This window comes from Leuciscus leuciscus, assembly GCF_965113295.1.
Source record: "Leuciscus leuciscus genome assembly, chromosome: 23".
In the NCBI taxonomy this organism is placed as follows: Eukaryota; Metazoa; Chordata; class Actinopteri; order Cypriniformes; family Leuciscidae; genus Leuciscus; species Leuciscus leuciscus.
The window spans coordinates 16,391,238-16,411,401 of NC_138747.1; the positions used below are offsets into that span (position 1 = coordinate 16,391,238).

A 20,164-nucleotide genomic window follows, 5' to 3' on the forward strand; every position below is an offset into this window, starting at 1 on the left:
CGGAGGCTGCGATAAGAGAACAGGTCTCTAATCCTGTTCTGTCTCATTGCACTTGGCAAAGAAAATCCTTTAATGCACATACCGTGCTCCGTCTTCTGAATGACAGTTTTGCTTTGTAAATATGAATAATCTCAGTATCTCTGAGCTGCATGTGCTCACCAGGGAAAAAAGAAAAAGAAAAAAAAGATTAAGAATATTTATTCCTGCTATCTTTGTAATATCAGTAAATACTGCCATTATTAAGGAGCAGAAATCGGAACAATATGCTTTCGGGCATGATCTGCTTGGGTAAAGCTACTTGGGAAATCTGGGGAACCTTGATATGCCAGCGTGTTTTTGTGTGAAAGTACGCAAACCAACAGGTATCAGAACAACGGTCTCTTACACCCAATATGCAGATAAAACATCCTGCCACGTACAGTTGCGCACGATTCAGCTGTTTCGTATTGTATGCAATAGATGTACGAAGGATCGCACCCGATGTGAATTCAACTCAAATGTTCACACGCGTACATGCAAGCGCGCACACACACACTACCATAAAAAGAACTGTAATAGGATTCTTCAGCTTTTCCAGTGACTGCCTTCACTATCACACACACAGTTAAGAGCACTAATCCATGACAAATTGTCTCATCTGATCCATGACAAATCGTCTGAAGGCCAGATAGAGATGAGGAAATTGAGAGAGAAAAAAGGAGGCCGAGAAAAAGACGGAAGGGGGAAGGGGATCAGGAGCAGCTCGAAAGAGACATCTGACAAAAAGAGAAAGACGGAAAGAAAGAGGGAGAAAGAAAGCTAAAAGGCAAGAAAGCATGGAGAAAGCGAACGGAAGTGAGAAGAATGTGCAAAAGAAGACGTGAAAGAGCAAATGCGAGAAGGCAAGAAAACGTGAAACAGTAAGAAAGTGCAAAAGAAATAGTGTGAAAGAAAGAATGAAAAGACAAAAAGCGTGAAAAAGTGTGAAAGAAAAAAGTGTGATAGAAAAAGTGAAATAATGGGTGAAAGTGTGAAAGAAAGAAAGAAAGAAAGAAAGAAAGAAAGAAAGAAAGAAAGAAAGAAAGAAAGAAAGAAAGAAAGAAAGAAAGAAAGAAAGAAAGAAAGAAAGAAAGAAAGAAGTTTAAATTGAACACCATACCAGATCAACAGTTCCAAACATACCAACTACAGATGCTGATCATTAGTATGTAAATGTAAATGCCTCTTAAACAGTATATCTGGTTTAGCCGCTTCAGTTCAAGCTTCAGTTTAAAGTCAGGTTTGTTGTGGTGACAGTTCATGAGTTTGAGCATGTGAGAGTAAATCATCCCAGCCAGACCAATCAAACCTCTCCTTCATCCAATTTACTAAGAAATCAGATTACTATGGCGTTCCAGTGAGCTGCATGTAATTGAATTTGGTTTTGTCATCAATTCCCCCTTCTAATTAGTTTGCCACAATTAAAAGTAGGTGTGAAATTAATCTGATTAATTCATAATAAAACAGCCGCACAAACGTCTTCAACAACTATTATTCTCTGCACTCATTTAGACGATATTACTGTGACTAGAATAAAGAGATAGTAACATTGCTCATTAAAATAAAAATACATATGTATGGACTCGAACCTGCATTGCCCACATGGACAACAAAATTGAACGTTAAGCAACATATTAGGTTTATGGTTAGTACGACTTTTTACAGAAAAGACATTTATAATGTTATAATACAAAATATTTATTTTTCAAATAAATGCTGTTCTTTTGAATTTTCTATTCATCAAAGAATCTGGGTATGTATCGTGTACCTGTATATACAGTATACATTTAATGTTTTAAAAAAAAAGTCTCTTCTGCTCACCAAGGCTCCATTTATTTGATAAAAAAAAAACAGTAATATTGTAAAATATTATTACAATTTAAAACAGCTGTTTTCTATGTGAATACATAATAAAGTGTAATTTATTCCTGTTAAGCTGAATTTTCAGCATCATTACTCCAGTCTTCAGTGTCAGTCATATGATGATTTGATGCTCAAACATTTCTCATTTCTATCAATGTTGAAAACAGTTATTTACATTTTTGTTTCAGGATTCTTTGATGAACAGAAAGTTCAAAAGAACAGCATTTATCTGAAATAGAAAGCTTTTGTAAACACTACCATTCAAAAGTTTGGGGTCAATAAGAATTTCTATTTTATTTTTGGGGGAGAAATAAATAAAAGAAATCAATACTTTTATTCATCAAGGACGAATTAAATTGATCAAAAGTAGACAGTAAAGACATTTATAAAGTTACAAAAGATTATATTTCAAATAAATGTTGTTCTTTTGAGCATCGAATCCACATTTTAGAATGATTTCTGAAGGATCACATGACACTGAAGACTGGAGTCTTCATCCATCCATCCATCCATCCATCCATCCATCCATATCTTCATCCATCCATCCATATCCATATATATATATATAAAGATATGGATGGATGGATGGATGGATGAATATAAAACATCTGTGCTTCCCATCTGTGTTCCCATCAACATTGACATAAAAGCATCCGGTTAGATTTCGTTCAAGCAGTTAACTTTTTTGTATTTATTTATTGTATTATTAGAAACTGATCATAATTTGTGGAAACCGAGAGCATTTCTGATTCATAATCCGCTGGCGTCATTGGTTGTATAACAGGAGACAAATGTGACGAAGGACGGTTAAACCAAACTATGACCCAACATGCACCTATTGGTAATTTGCATTCTCAGGAACGTTCTGAAGGCGAGCAAATAAATGAGCAAAGAGATGAGGCTAGTTTTTCTCTCTGTTGCTGGGCTACAGCACCAGCCGATGGGGAAAATATTCAGCAGCCAAGATCAGAACAGCCAGGGCCTTCGTTAGGTAAAGACAGAGGAGGAAGAGAAACACTGCAGCCTGGGATTGTGTCATGTCACATTCTGCTCATCTGTCAATGTAGTGGATTATTCCTTGAGAGACTAGAATTGGCTGCCCGGAATCGGACCGCCATCAATCTCGGCTGAGTGTGGAACGCGGGCGGGGGCCGGTCCTGCCCGTCCTGCACGGGCTCATGGGATGCAGACGGCTTGGAGACGGTGCCTGAACAGGTGATGGAGCAGTGGAGCGACTCAACTCGTTACTCAATATAAGCCTCAGCTGTGACGGAGGGAGGGTTTTTTGGTCGTTTCTCAAAAAAAAAAGAGAGAGGGGGTTTTGGGGGACAAAGAGAGAATTCAAAAGCAACCAAATCCATTTTGGTATTCATGTCAATCTCGTGTTATAGGAGGTAAGCCGATTTCTGGAATATTGTGAAAAGCCTGAACTGCATGGAGGATTACACTTGTACAGAGACACCTCTGACCTGACAACTACTGTATCCATCATCCTCAGACAAATAACCATTCTGCTAACTGTGCAGCTAAAGCTACCTGAATGGGTGAGTTTGTATTACCAGCAAGAAGATTGTTGTAGGTGGACTCAAACCTGCAATGCCCACATGAGCATCAAAACTCAACATCTGGCTTCTCATTGCCTTTTCTGCATGATGACTGAGCTAAAAACAGCGGCACTTTGCAATAAATGGTCAATAACAAAAACATACTGATCTATTGCCAGAAATATTGGCAAAAATTGCTCAAGCTCTGTTTTCAAGGAATGAACAATTAATGTTTTTGTGCCTCTTTAAAAAGAAAAAAATACAGAGAAATGCATATAAATTGTATCAGGTTGTGTTGCAGGGTGGACTCAAACCTGCATTGCCAACATGAGCATCAAAACTCAACATCAGATTTCTCATTGCCTTTTCTGCATGATGACTGAGCTAAAAGCAGCGGCATTTTGCAACAAATGGCCAATAACTGAAAGAGACTGATTTATTGCCAAAAAATATTGCCAAAAATTGCATGAGGTCTATATTCAAGGTATGAACAATTAATGTTTTTGTGCCTCTAAAAAAATAAAAAAATAAATACAGAGAAATACAGAGAAATTGTATCAGGTTGTGTTGCAGGCTTGACTCAAACCTGCATTTCCCACATGAGCACCTTCGCTCAACATTCAGCCTCTGATTTGCCCTGACATTTCTTTTCCGCATGATAACTGTGTGAGATAAAAGGGGCGGAGTAAAAGGAAAATGTTATCAGGACATGTTGCGTGCCAGACTTGAATCCGCATTGCCTACATAACCATCAGAACTCAAACAGTCAGCAACAAATGTTCTGCTATAACTACCTTTAAAATAAATTCACCTAAACTAAACATTTACGACAGTTATTATTCCCTTAGTACACATAAAACACTCTCCATTATTCAGCATAACATCTACAATCTTGAGTTTGTCTTTGATAATAAATAGTCATTAATGCATCACATCATTTATGAAGGATTTTGGCTCAGGCACTGAAACTTCCACCTTGATTAAGGAAATACAATTGCTCCTGGTTACACTGAAACACTTCTGTCTAACCCACAGAGTAATATGGTGCCGTTCTCTCCTGTCTGCAGGGTTTTGAAGCATTTTTGGCATTGATATAAAGTGTTTGTCCTCGAATATCATTGGTGGGGGTGTTTCACAGTTAAATAAATGATGACAGCTTTTCAAAATGAATCATGCTCTGCTTTCCTTTACTCAGTCTCATTTTTAATCTTGGATACTTGTTTTAATAGGCTTTGATTGCCGGATAATAGCGCCAATGGATAAAAAGAGGGGCAAGAAAAAGAAAAAGAAAATCTAAATGTTAGATCTCTCTCCAGGCAATGGAAATCTATTTATATTAAAAGGTCTTCTTAATGGAACTAGAGATTTTAGAATTACAAAATCAATTTTAATTCAGGTATTAATCATAGTTTTTTAATTCCCAGAAACACACTGCTGTCCAAGTGATTATATCAAAGACGAGTCAGTATATTATCAAAATCTTAAGTCGAAGTACTTTTTTTTTTTTCTCAAAACCTTAGAACCGCACACATGGGTAGAGAACCTCAAAAAAAAAAAAAGTTGTAAGTAAAAATCATAAAAAGAAAATGAGAATAATAATAATAATAATAACTAGAATGTACATTTCCTGAAGAAAATGTGAAGTGGTGCTTGCAGTGGCAAAACTCGCCACTGGGCAGATGCTAACACAATTAACATGTTGTGATACCATGATATACCACGTTTCAGCATTATTTACCACGATTTACCATGTTTCTAAGATGATTTACTACGATTTACCACATTCCAGCATTATTTACTATGATTAACATGTTGTTAAAATGATGCTAGCATGATTAGCATGTTGTTAACATGATTAGCATGTTGGTAGCATGATGCTAGCATGATTAGCATTTTGCTAGCATGTTTTTAGTTAGATGCTAACATGATTAGCATGTTGCTAGCATTATGCTAGCTTGATTAACATGTTGTTAGCATGATGCTAGCTTGAATATCATTGTGCTAGCTTAATTAGCATATTGGTAGCATGATGCTAGCATGATTAGCATTATGTTAGCATGATGCTAGCTTGATTAGCATGTTGGTAGCTTGATGTTAGCATGATTAGCATGTTGCTAGCATGTTTTTAGCTAGATGCTAACATGATTAGCATGTTGCTAGCATTATGCTAGCTTGATTAGCATGTTGCTAGCATGATGCTAGCTTGATTAGCATGTTGCTAGCATGATGCTAGCTTGATTAGCATGTTGCTAGCATTATGCTAGCTTGATTAGCATGTTGCTAGCATGATGCTAGCTTGATTAGCATGATGCTAGCATGATGCTAGCTTGATTAGCATGTTGCTAGCATGATACTAGCATGATTAGTATGTTGCTAGCATGTTTTTAGCAAGATGCTGTTGCCAGGTGGTGGTTGCTAGGGTTTTCTGGGTGGTTGCTATGGTGTTGCTAGGTAGTTGCTAAGGTGTTCTGGGTGGTTGCTAGGCAGTTGCTAGGGTATTCTTGGTGGTTGCTAGGTGGTTGCTATGGTGTTGCTATGGTATTCTGGGTGGATGCTAGGGCGTTGCTAGGGTGTTCTGTCTGGTTGCTAGGCGTTCTGGGTGGTTACTAGGCAGTTGCTAGGTGTTCTGGGTGGTTGCTAGGCAGTTGCTAGGGTGTTCTGGGTGGTTGCTAGAGTTTTTTGGTGGTTAATAGAGCATTTCTAGACGTTGCTAGGGTGTTCAGGGTGGTTGCTAAGGTATTTTTGGTAGTTGCTATGGTGTTACTAGGTGGTTGGTAGTTGTCAAATATGGTTACTATGGAGTTTTTATAGAGTTCTTAAAATCTTTAATAACGAGTTCCTTCAGTACCGAATAGGCACAAGCATGGAGCAATATCGCAAGGCTACGAGTGTGATATTGCTTTAAAAAATGTAAAAAAAATGTTTTTATATTATTTATTGGTTTAGGGTGGTTGCTAGGGAGCTCAGAGTGGTTGCTAGGGTGCTGTAACTGGTTGCTAGGGTGTGGCTATGAAGATTTTAGGCCATTACTTATTGGCTGCTTGATAATATAAATCCTCTGAGGGAGAGAGAGAGGGAGAGAAACGCAGGGGTGTCAGGCCCTTTGGAGTGGTGTGTGTGAAAACGGCAGTTGGGATTCAAATGTTTTTAGAACTCCCCATGTAAAGTCAATGGGATTTTTTTGGCCGCTTTTTCATCCGCTGTGCGAACATCGTACACCCGATCGCTTAGAAAAGTCATAGCACACCTCTCCTCAATGAGCCGCTCGATTTGACACCTCACTCAGGGGTCTGTGACAAACGGTGCGGGGCGCATTACGCGCCAAACTTTTGTCCAGAATAATAATAATAATAAAAATAAGAATAATAATAAGTATGAGCAATAACAATAGTGTTGCTTTGAAAAGCACCACTAATAATTAATTACATTTATATAGCGCTTTTCTCGGCACTCAAAGCGCTTTACATAGAAGGGGGGAATCTCCTCAACCACCACCAATGTGCAGCATCCACTTAGATGATGCGACGGCAGCCATATTGCGCCAGAACCCCCACCACACACCAGCTTACTGGTGGAGAGGAGACAGTGATGAAGCCAATCAGTATATAAATAATAACTTAGAACATAATAAATTAGAACATAAATAATAACTTTAAAAAAAAAAATTCAATGATGAAAAAGAAAAACTTAAACAAATCTCTTTCAGTACCTTTCAGGTTTTATCTAACATCAATAGCATGAAGGTTCCCGACTTCCAGACATAATGTCTGTGTCCTTCATACACTATTACTATGCTACACATCAAATCAGAGTTCATTTTTCTTGTCCAAAGAAGTTACTTACTTGAGATGTCTTGAGAAAACATTCATCAAAACTCTCCTTCCAATCTCTCTATCCAATAAGTTGTCATCATTACTCAAGCAGTTTAAGATATTCTCTTACATTCACAGTATCCAGACTCAAAGTCAGCTGAGATGGCAGAGGATAGCAGGTAATACTGAAGTGCGACCAGTGCTTCCTGCAGACCTGACAACAAGAAAGCTCATTAACAATGCTGCCGATACACACAGCTTTAGATGTTTGTTGATTCAGCTAGCAACAAAACCGGGCCTTTGTGGGAAGGCTTGTGGAGCTCAGTGGCATCTAATTAGCCTGTTCCGTGTCTTTGCACCTTTGCCATTACAAAGGAATCACATAAAACAACTCCATTAAGCCTTGTTCATCTACAGATGCGGTATTACAAAAACTGCATACAAAAATGTCATACTTTGAATTAAGATCGAATCAGAAAGTCTCACTATCGGACTACATCTTTAACTCACTTAATTGCATTAATGTGAAAATGTTACTTTTCAATAATTTACTTGTGTTTTTTTTTTTTTTTTTTTGTCTTATTCCAGTGTTATTTTAACTCTTAAATAAAACATCTCACAAAAGTTGAAGTTTGGTCTGGTTTTGTTTAAGTAAAAGTGATATTTTTTAAACTACTTAAAGAAAACATAGCAAGTTGGTATTTTCACAACGTTTCCACACTATAAAAAAATTATATGATCAATAAGTTATGACAACATATGTTTTTTAAGTTGCTTTAACTCAGTAAAAAGTGTTAAGCAATTTATACAAGTTATACAAGATTCAACTCGTTTTTTGTCAGTTTAATGTAGGCTAATTTAAGTTGAAATGACTTAAACATTCAAGTTGATTGTACTTTAAAAAATGTACAGTGTAAAACGTTTTATTTTGGTTACATTTATTTTTAATTTAATATATGGTTTCTAAAACGTTTTAAAAATGTTGTACTGTAACCAAAATACAATGTTGTAAAAAAATGAGTTTGCTAAGGATGGTGTAGACTACTCAATTGTCCTGGAGAGAATGGGTCCGGGGCACTATGAATTTTAGCTATGGCCATTTTTGCCTGTAAAGACAAATATAGCAGGTCAGAAACCCATCATCATAAACAGTCTTCTCAACCCTTTTGTTTGGGTTTGATGCAAAAAAAACCCAGAAAACATGCAAAATCATAAAAACTTTAGCAAAACAAGAGAAAATGTCTTCAGCGGCTGCAATATGGATGTGTGCGAGTGTGGGTGAGTGTTTAAAAGCTACAGCCCTCCATTATCGAGCCCTTCTCGACCTTCCCAACACCAGAGATGTGAATTCACACATACGGTTTTGTCTAACTTTTCCATATAGCATGGAGAGTGTGTGAGAGGGGGGGTCTTTTTGTTGTTTAGCCGATCCCTTAAATAATTCAGGGAACACTTACAATGGGACACGCTCTTCCTTGAACATTTCTGGCACCATGCTCTGCTGGGCAGGATAAAAACCTGGAAGAATGGTGTTAAAAATTCATCCGGGTCCTTCTGACATACATCACACTTTTCTCTCCTTGTATTGGATTAATGGGTTTGAAGTGCTTTCTGAGATGTGAAGCTCTCTCACATATGTATGGTGTCCTGAAGACGGTAATATTTTTAAAATAAACAAATTTAAGTTTGCAGTAATTCAGGCACTAATCAGGCTACGCAAAACTAGGACTCCTGCTGTGTATCTTTTTTCTACCCTAGAAGCAAAATCGATAGTAATGAAGTAACGAACACATTTACTCCATAATCTATAAGGACAAGACATTGCATTAAAATGCTTTGGAGTTCCTTGTATCCGTGCTCCGATGTTGAAAGTATGCCACATCGCTTCCATTTGCATACTTAGTGTTGAAGAAAGACCCACCTTGCTGTATCTCTTCCCGCCGGCCCTCATAGCGAAACACTGCTTAATTGCCAAATACTTCCATAGAGCAGGCGATAGACGTAAATTGTCATTTCCACCAGAGCCTCTATGATCAAAGCTGCTCGTATTCAAAGCATGCTGATAGGAGAGTTTAGCCTCAAGCCTGTCTCGCACACACACACAGATATACGCACACAGAAGATTTCTACCGCGGCAGTCTGGGTAACTTACAATGCAAAACCCCTTACAAGCCACTCGTTGATATAGCTAGAACAAAGTATCTTGAGCTGGATTTCTACGTAAATCTCTTTTCAACATTCGACCAAGAGAAGAGGATATCAAGCCTACCACGAAGTTTCTTAACCACTAGGGTGACTACCTTATTGCTCTGCTGCAGGACAGCAGGTGTGATTTTCCGGGACAATGCGGGACACGTGTGTTACTACTATTATACTATGTAAATATGGAATTACATTAGTTGGAAAGCCTATTTGCCAAAAAGTAGGATGATAACGTTCTAAGCTTTGTTAATTGTGACCGGTTCTCAATTTGCCCAGGTTTGAGTGATACAATGTAATTTATTCTACTGGACCTATTCAGTCTACTAAAAATAATGAACTGAATAACAGGCTAGCATATGTAAAAATCTTATTTTATACTAAAATAAATGTTCCTAAGTAGCGACTAGTTTATTTCCCTTTATTAGACTATGCAAACACTTAATGACTTTTGATGAGGTCCACATGGTTCCTTTGCTTCATCCAAGCATTTGTTATCAGTATTAAAAAAATCCTCTCTACGCCAATCGCATTTTTTTAGTATTAGATTTCTTATTGTGGTTTTGTAATTTCAAGGAAGAAATCAAATAATACAGACATAATTGAAATGCGGGACACTGATTACGTCTTGTAGGACGCAAAGCTCCAGATTTCGGGACTGTGGTAGTCACCCCGGTGGTCACCCTATTAACCACTGCAATGAGCATTTTATGCATTTAAACTCTTTAATGCGCTTCTGATAGCGATAATGTCAATACACAGTCATCTCAATCTCATATGTCTTCTAAACAAAGTGTCCCCAAGCAGACAACCACATCTACAACACATGGACATCCACAACCAGCAGAGTTCAAACCGAAAAGCAGATAACAAACACATCACTGACTTAATGAAAACGAACATACGGTTTAAACGAGACACTGACCCAGTATCTGTATGGCGTTGCGGCCCGGGCGGGTCACATGATGCTGCTGGATGGTCTCGTACAAAGTGGCGTGGCACAGCAGTAAGCAGCTAACACTTATCCACAGACACAGGAGCCAGGACATGGCAGGAGCACCGGCTGAAGAGAAAAGACATCAAAGACTGAAGATAAAAGCAGAATGTTTATTCTATCTGACACACACCTACACGCACGTACCATTTCAGCCCTCAGCTTTATTGAATATTGCACTGTTAACAAGCATCATTTCACATCGGAACTTTTACTTAAAGACAAAATATTTCAAAAATGACAATGCAGTTTTAAAGTACACACTGTTGAGGTGTCCTTGTTGCAGTGTAATTGTACATTTAATTAATATTAATTAACTACATGTACTTACTATAGGGTTTGGGTTAGGATTAGGTTTAGGGTTAGATGCATGTAATAATGCAAAATGTATAGTTATTACTTTAGTAACATGTAACAAGGACATTGTAAAATAGAGTCTTACCAGCCGCACTAATCACTAAATGGGATAACCTTATTTACATGTTGCAATATATATGGCGAGTTTTCTCATAACTAGTTGATAAACTTGGACTGATCAACATGACTGATTTTATAATGATTAAGGTCAAAACAAAAAGCCATTTAATAATCCACTAATAGCAACCAAAACAATTAACAATAATACAACTCTTGAGATGTTTTCCAAGTCCAAGTTTTCTCCAACTTTACATTTACAAGGCAGATGCTAACATCAGTATTATTAACACTTTTAAATTACTCCTTGACTAATCTTCTGACTAGAAAATAAACAAAACAAAACAAAAAATCCACTTCTAAATGGCAAACAGTGTTTAATTAATGGACACGTGTTAGTTTTCCTGCACTCTTCAAGCTGACAAGCCGGATCATCACTCAGAGCCCTCTCAAATGACATTGAAATTTCCAATGAATATTCATCAAGCCCCAAAATTAAGCATATAATTATTAACAGCACCATTGTAATCCCCTTTGCTCCACTAAAGCCTCCTTAATCCACAGTTTTGTGGAAATGTGAACTGTTCCCTGAGGAGTGCTATTCTCTCCCAGACTGGCAAACTGCCTCAAAAACTTCAACTGTCTTCTTCAACACAATAAAAGGAGATTTAGCACATGCAATCAAGACTTTTAACATGCAACAGAAGAAGATGATCTTCAAGCAAAAAAATATCAACCTTGGACTTTAGAAGGTCACCTAAACCTCAACACCTCCACAATGTATTCTGTTGCATATCTTTCATTTTTCCAGGTACTTTTATAAGTCACTCCATGATATGGTGTCTGAGATTCCGGCAGGTTATTGAGAGCAGCTTTGGGAGTCGGTGCTCGCAGCTGTCGTATAATTAATGCATTGATCTGATAAATCATCTGGTTGGATGCTTTTACATGTTTTACTTTATGATCCGCATGTTCATCACTGTCCTCGGACACACCTGCGCACGACCAACGCAGGATATTCAGCACTCTACACACTTAAAAAGATGTCCCTAGAAATTTTTTTAGTGCATAAATAAATAATAACAACTAAATATTAATATTATTATTAGTCAGTGCATTTCTGTGTAGTTTCACATTTTAGTCTCACAAAAAAAAAACAAAGATAAAAAAAAAGACTTGTTCTATATTTGTTCTTGCACTGTATTGCAGATGTTAGTACAAAATAAAGCTCATGTGTGTTATTGAATGTAAAATATTGGCCGTCTTAAGTCCACCTATGTCACAGCATCAGCATGGAGCTTAGAAAGGATCGGCAGCAAAATCCTATAAGCTCATCAGATCTGCACCGTATTAAAACTGTGAACTCTTAGTATTTTTGATAAGCTATCAATGACTCAGAGATGCACAAAACACATGCTTAAAAGTGGCTGGTCAAGTTTGCCATTTCAAAAAAGCACACACCTGCTGACTTTCTAGTCTTTTTTTGTGAACTGACCTCCTATAGAAATTTTTTTTTTTTTTTTTTTTTTTTTTGCATTCTACCAAGACAGAACGATCACACCTAATCTTACCTGTGAGACACCGTCAGGAGAACGTTAAAGAAACGTGCCGTCAATGTCCACCCAATATCCTCATCACATAATCATAAATCCATCCATGCTCACGGGAAAGAGCTTCCCAGCAGAAAAAGTTCCTGCTCGGATCTGCGGGTCAGAGGATGAGGGGTGGGGGGGTGGGATGAGGAGACTTTTGTTCCTGCTCCTACCCTTGATCCCCTCTTCTGTTGTAAGTCCTCCTGGCTGCAATCCACCCGAACACAGTCAGGCATCCGACAGCAGAAACTCCCGTCACAGCTGAGAAACGCTATCAGAAACTAGCTGGGATTTGAGGGACGAGCGGGCTTGTCATGTCACCTTTAAATCACCAGAGGAGCAACGTATTCCTCCTGTTTCTCAGCCTCCTCACGCTTCCCTCTGAAGGAGAAGCTTCTTTGGGGGATAACAAGCTAATTTGCCTCTTCACTTTTTGGTCCTGCACATGCGACGACACTTCTCTCTCTCTCTCTCTCGTGCGCTCGCTCTCTCGCTCCGTCCCTCTCTCCTCTCAGCTCTTCTCTCCCATTGAGAAGCCACTCAATATGAGTCTCTCCTCTTCCCAGTGAACTGATTGGTGTGCACACGCATGTGTGTGTGAGTGCAGGCGTGCTTGTGTGTATGACAATACTGCCTTAGCGAGTGGGAGAGCGAGACGCATCACATGTCTTAAAGCAAGACTGCCCACTGTAGCCAAACAAAAAAAAGGCACCTATACAGTTGATATAACCTTGTGTGTATGTTTCCTGTGTGCAACCGCAGTCTAGAAAGGAGAGATAAAGGGTGGTTTAATTTCCCAATATGCTTCCTTAATTCTTCAGATTTTGGAGGGTTTGAACAAAGAGACTGAAATATGCTCAGAGCAACACGCGTTTAATAGAAGTGTGTCCGCAGCTGCGTTTGCAATCATCTCATTATCCTGAGATTGCTGCTGTGTTTCTTTGCTTGTTTGTACAATCTAAATGGCTCTTTGTGTTGCGTGCAGCTCTCACTGGTTGTTGAGTGTTGCCAGAATAAAGTTGCAGCTGGCATGCCAGGGACACAGAAACAGTCGTCCCCTTTATGTGTTGATGCGGTTGTGGGAATTCAGAGGTTTTTATGATCTGAGATTATTTTTGGAGAATAAATAATGACAATAAAAATTACATAAATTAATAAAACAATGAGATTAATATAATATAACATCTAATCTAATATAACAATGAAAAGAATATGAATAAAAATAAATAAATAAAAACTAAGCACACTAAAATGATTATATATAATAATAATATAATAATATATTTTTTTTAGCAAATGTAAAGGCCCTTTCACACTAAAAGTTAAATGAATAAGCTTCAGGTTGAAGGAAATGCAAATTCACACCTGTACAGTAGAGAGTCTAGCTTAAGCAAACCTTTCAGCTGTGCTGCTGAAGAAAATTCAACATCCTTACTTCAGTAATAAAAAAAAATTATAATAAAAAAAAAGAAACACAAATGTGATGTTTATCTAAAGTCCTTTTTGCTTATTAACATGGTTGAATTGGATCATCGAAGGTCAGCAGCAAAGACATTGGTCTCATAAAATGAGATTAAATACATAAAGTATATTTGTGTAATTTAACATAATTAATTATTGCAGGTTTGCATAATTTTGCATTTTACTGTTTTTATTCATTTCGAGAAATACTAAAAGTTAGATGAGTAAATACATGCTCACATTTAGTCTCGAACTACAATAATCATCATATTCACACAGCGCACACAGTGTCTCTGCACTTACTTCTGATTTCTCTCAACATGAGGACAAGAGAACTGTCAGTCAATAAAAGGGAAAACAAAGAAACTTGCGTTACTTATTTGAAAAAGTAACTCTGATGTTTTGTTGTAATTTTAAAAACGATGTGTTCCTTCAGTTACTTGAAAAAAGTAATCTTACTTGCGTTACTTGTAATGCGTTACCCCAAACACTGATTATTATTATTATTGCTATTATTATTATTGGCATTATAATATCTGCTATTATTCATATTTTTCTTTAAGGTGCAATAGGTGATTCTTTACAGACATTTTTTGTTTTGTTTTGCTGGTTGAAAGTCTCCTCATATCCTGATAGCAATCACTATGGTATAAGCGGTCTAAATGTAGTTTTATAAATATATATCATCTGTGTAAGGCGTAGAAAAGTTGCATGCACATAAAGACAAGTATATTGGCTATAAAACAGTATAATGGGTCCATGCATCAGGTCTTAAAGTGACAGCAGCCTAATATACCGGGCTGCCAAATTATGATATATATATATATATATATATATATATATATATATATACACACACTCACCTAAAGGATTATTAGGAACACCTGTTCAATTTCTCATTAATGCAATTATCTAATCAACCAATCACATGGCAGTTGCTTCAATGCATTTAGGGGTGTGGTCCTGGTCAAGACAATCTCCTGAACTCCAAACTAAATGTCAGAATGAGAAAGAAAGGTGATTTAAGCAATTTTGAGCGTGGCATGGTTGTTGGTGCCAGACGGGCCGGTCTGAGTATTTCACAATCTGCTCAGTTACTGGGATTTTCACGCACAACCATTTCTAGGGTTTACAAAGAATGGTGTGAAAAGGGAAAAACATCCAGTATGCGGCAGTCCTGTGGGCGAAAATGCCTTGTTGATGCTAGAGGTCAGAGGAGAATGGGCCGACTGATTCAAGCTGATAGAAGAGCAACTTTTACTGAAATAACCACTCGTTACAACCGAGGTATGCAGCAAAGCATTTGTGAAGCCACAACACGCACAACCTTGAGGCGGATGGGCTAACAGCAGAAGACCCCACCGGGTACCACTCATCTCCACTACAAATAGGAAAAAGAGGCTACAATTTGCACAAGCTCACCAAAATTGGACAGTTGAAGACTGGAAAAATGTTGCCTGGTCTGATGAGTCTCAATTTCTGTTGAGACATTCAGATGGTAGAGTCAGAATTTGGCGTAAACAGAATGAGAACATGGATCCATCATGCCTTGTTACCACTGTGCAGGCTGGTGGTGGTGGTGTAATGGTGTGGGGGATGTTTTCTTGGCACACTTTAGGCCCCTTAGTGCCAATTGGGCATTGTTTAAATGCCACGGCCTTACCTGAGCATTGTTTCTGACCATGTCCATCCCTTTATGACCACCACGTTACCCCATCCTCTGATGGCTACTTCCAGCAGGATAATGCACCATGTCACAAAGCTCGAATCATTTCAAATTGGTTTCTTGAACATGACAATGAGTTCACTGTACTAAAATGGCCCCCACAGTCACCAGATCTCAACCCAATAGAGCATCTTTGGGATGTGGTGGAACGGGAGCTTCGTGCCCTGGATGTGCATCCCACAAATCTCCATCAACTGCAAGATGCTATCCTATCAATATGGGCCAACATTTCTAAAGAATGCTTTCAGCACCTTGTTGAATCAATGCCACGTAGAATTAAGGCAGTTCTGAAGGCGAAAGGGGGTCAAACACAGTATTAGTATGGTGTTCCTAATAATCCTTTAGGTGAGTGTGTATATATATATATATATATATATATATATGGCAGTTTTTCCCTATGGTATCGATGTCAAAATTGTGGCTAGTGAAAATGCTGAGTGACATTTTTATTAAAAAAAGTGGCTTAATTTTTATTTCAGATTTAGTCATTTTAGTCATTTAACTTATTTTAGTTATTTGCCAAAGCAACATTTCCATGTTCTAGTTTTTCATCTAATATTTATTTCAGCTTTATTTCAATAACCAAAAACTATTTTTAAATAGGTCATGAAATGGAAAATGCTTCATCATTGTCCTGGATATACATATAAGAGGATAGTCTACAATAAAATCTTACTTTTCCAACCACATCTATACTGTATTAGCAACAGAAACCCACTGTCTCTCGGGGGCCAACTGGGATATGAAATGTAGGCAAACCAAATCTCTTGAAATTTTACAGGCGTATGCTGAGGCAGTCGTGTCAAGATCTATTCCTTCTTTCTTGACACAACTGACTACATCGTGACATTTCAGTGACAGTAAAGCTGACAAATGCTGCATAGAGCAGCTGGAGCGGAGAACCTGCACACACTGTCGTCACATGAATATCTAAGAGCTGGAAATATGTGTGAGAGCGAGCGCGAGTACAAGGGTAGATGAGCGAATCAAGATCGGACAGATAAAGCACTTGACTTCCCCAACTGATGCTTAAATCTGAGATTCATTTCTGAGGATAGGAACACTGTTCTACATGAGCGCAGACAGTGAGCCTAGCCAAAGGGTGTTTTTCGTCCTGCTGTTGTCTGAGACGCTTGCTGGTCTCCAAGCGCAAGACTGCAATCGCAGGCTGGAGTGGCACAAATGTTGTTACGGGGTACAGGGGAAACGAACAGTGTAATGAAACAGTGAGAGGAAGATATTTATTACTCTCTCAGTAGGGTGCCCTAAAGAAACCAAGTAACTGAGGTAATTGGCACCAACGTAAGAGTAACTGTTAACAAGTTTTTTTCTGCATGTACACAGTGACAGATGTATGACACTTAATCACATTGCAATGGCTTGAGATTGTCTACAAACTGCAACTTGCAAAAAAAAAAAAAAAAAACCTTCATAAAGAGTTTTCATTTAGTATTTTTTCACAGTGCAAAATATCTAAAACCCCTTCAAATTAATTTATTTGATTAGAATTAATGCATAAGATATTAAGACTTTCATAAATTGAGCGCATTTTGTCTTGCTGCACTTGCAACTTGTTTATACCTAAAAGAAGTGAAAAAAGTGAAGTAAGACAAAATACACTAGTAGTATTAAAGATACATTTGTCATGAAACAGAAGGATTCACACAGGATAAGTAATCAACAGGTTTATTTGCAGAAGTATGTGATCGCAACGATGGAAGCAGGTGAGTAACTGATGGAAATGGTGTTCAGGATGGATATCTGGATGAGTAATGGTCTTATCTGTTGCAGGTTCGGAAATGGAGATCGAAGCAGATGACTGAAGACAAGTTTATCGTGCAGGTAGTGTTCTCTGAGGGAACAACGAGACCAGACCATGGTGAACTGCAGAGGGAAGAGTTATATAGTGCTGGATGATGATGATGATGATGATAAGTGAAGATTGGTGACAGGTGACGGAGATCTCTGCGATTGGGAAGTGCATGCAGGTGAGGACCAGGGAGGATGATGGGAAATGTAGTGAGGAGGTGGTGACTAGCTAGTGACCGTGACAACATTCTCTAACAAGTTGTAATATCATGCAGTATTGCTTCAAGTAAATGTTACCCTTCATCAACGGTGAAACGAAAATAAAAATCATAAAATAAAATATCAATGTTTAAATCCTACAACTCCAAAGCAGTTTTATATAGGCCTATGGTTTGAATTTAAATAATTATGCCAGAAAGACTGCAAGATTACTTTCTTGTTCCTATAGCTCAACTATAGCATGACGCTAGCAACACGGCAGTTATGGGTTTGATTCTCTGGAAACACACATTCACGCACAATTCATCTATTTAATGCACTCTAAATCGCTTTGGAGTGCATTATGCCCTATATTTACAAATGCAAATGCAATTTGTAATAAACAGACTTAAATTTATGGCATTAGTCTATAGACCTTCTTCCATTCTTTAGAATTTTGAGTTTGAACTTTTTTTTTGCGGTAGATCTGTATATTTCTATGGCATCGCTGTCGAAGAGCTGTTGAAGCGGATTCACTTATTGTAGAGTTAACAAAAGTTTTCACAAGCATTGTAACGTTTGAAGCGGATGTCATAACAAATGTCAGTAGACCGAGAAGATCTTAAAACGAGCGGTTCATTCATAAATCTGTAAGATATTACCTTCATGCTCCGGAAGACAGAACACAACAAGCGCAGCGCTGAAAAGGGGCGGCACTACATAAGGTCAATATATTGCCTACTTTGGGCAAATATATTGCCATATACTAACTACAACAGGAAAAATAACATGGCTACAGAGGAACAGAAACAGGGCAACCAAAAATTAAGGTGCATTACGTCATGCTGCTTCCAGTCTTGACAGCTCCATTGATTATAATTGGAACAATCTAGTTTTGACACGCTGACATGGTGTGAGGAAAAAGGAAACCAAGAGTAATGAGGAAAAAAAAAAAGTTTATGAGTCCCCGTGAACTCTGAGCATAGACCTTGAATTTTATTATGGCCGCCCTGTTGACCACTGCTTTCATCAGAGCATTAGCGCCATAATGTAATGGCTGTGACTCAGCAAAATACAGCCGCTAAAGATGAAGGACTTAATGGCATGGACGTGAAGCACAGAATGTGACAAAATGAGTATAATTTGTAACTAATGCACTACCACAAAAGCACAATGAAGGGGGAGAAAGGTGGAATTAAGGCAGCAGGGCAAAAAATATAAATAAATAAAAGATTCTGAATTAGCTTAGATGAACGCATTAGCATTTGACTAGCTGTGTTTTTTTAAAACTCCTTTTGTGCTGGCTGACTTCATGAAAATATATGGCTTATGAAAATGGCTCATGTTTATTTTAGGCGCTTCAAAATCAAATTTGTGTTCCTTCAATGTTGTGTGCCACTTAAACTTGAAACAAGGTCTTTCTTGAAACATCTTTAATGCCTCTAAGGACGACTTAAAAGAAAAATCATCCAATTAGCCGTTTCTCACAGCGATTATGTATGCTTACGACAGCGATGCTGTTCTGCGTCTCATTGTTTTGTCATCTGGGGTTTGGATTTCTCGTTTATGACTATTTTTTTATTTACGTCGTGAGGCTTGCGTTTTGGGACGCCACTGGCTTTATCATTACTGTAGCTTTCGCTCTCTATACTCTTCCTTCGGTTTCTATCTCTTGGGCTCCTAATATTTCCAAGCATCTGTCGCCGCTGTCCATGCCAAACTGGGCTAGACCAGTCCAAACACCAGGAGCCAGCTGTTTGAATCCAAGCTCCACAGATAAATGCTGGTCTGGTGCTGCAGCCACCCATGATTTCTTCATGCTGCACATTAGTTGCAAAATGCCTTAAAGGGACAGTTCAAGCAAAAATGAAAATTCTGTCATCATTTACTCACCCTCATGTCATTACAAAACTGCATGACTTACTTTCTTGTGGGGAACACAATAAAATATATTTTGAAAAGGGTCTCTGTGTTTTTATTTTTTTCTGTAAAATGAAAGTCAATGGGGTCCAACATTGAACAATGGACAAAATAGTTGTTTTGATTTCCACAGGTTTGGAATGACATGACGATGAGTAAATGATGCCAAAATTTTCGTAATTTCTTGAAGTCAGTAACCATGGTTGTCAACCAGATCAGAATCCAACACCCACTTGGGGAGTAGTGAGTCTTACTGGGGCGTACTTTGTGGAGTGCATGTTTTACAACATTAGATGTCTTCAGAGTGAAACACTCCAAAGAAAGAAGAAGGAAGTGCGCTCAATGATTCATAAACTTAGTGGGGTGAGTTTGAAGCACGTATGAAACAATCTTGCTTCGCTTGGAGGTGCCTCAAGGCCAAAAGGGCCTGGAAATGGAATTCAAAAGCTAAAAACAGTTTTGCGTGATCCAGACAAAGACAGCCTTTATCGCAAGAAGCTCTCTGGTTTTTAAACAGGAAACACTGATTTGTCCTTCATCAACCTTTAGCTAAAATCAAAGTAAAAATGTTCTTGAATCTTGAAACATAAGAAATTGGATAGGATCCCACCCTG

General features: G+C 38.1%; 1 protein-coding gene and 1 long non-coding RNA gene across 4 annotated transcripts in view; one reads left to right on the forward strand and one right to left on the reverse strand.

Annotated features, from left to right (window-relative positions):
- Window positions 1–13,009, reverse strand: part of tafa1b (TAFA chemokine like family member 1b) — a 167,518-nt gene extending 154,509 nt beyond the window's left edge. For all 3 annotated transcript variants that reach the window (XR_014202050.1, XR_014202051.1, XM_082156314.1), the window contains exons 1-2: window positions 12,416–13,009; window positions 10,362–10,499 (exon numbers count right to left, since the gene is read on the reverse strand). Coding sequence is in view for 1 of the 3 variants with exons in the window: in XM_082156314.1 (XP_082012440.1) it covers window positions 10,362–10,485 (124 nt within the window). In the remaining 2 variants the exon portion in view is untranslated. The remainder of the gene's footprint in view (window positions 1–10,361; window positions 10,500–12,415) is intronic.
- LOC309488218 overlaps window positions 1–20,164 on the forward strand; it is a 513,708-nt gene that overhangs the window by 140,140 nt on the left and 353,404 nt on the right. The gene's annotated exons all lie outside the window — the stretch shown is intronic.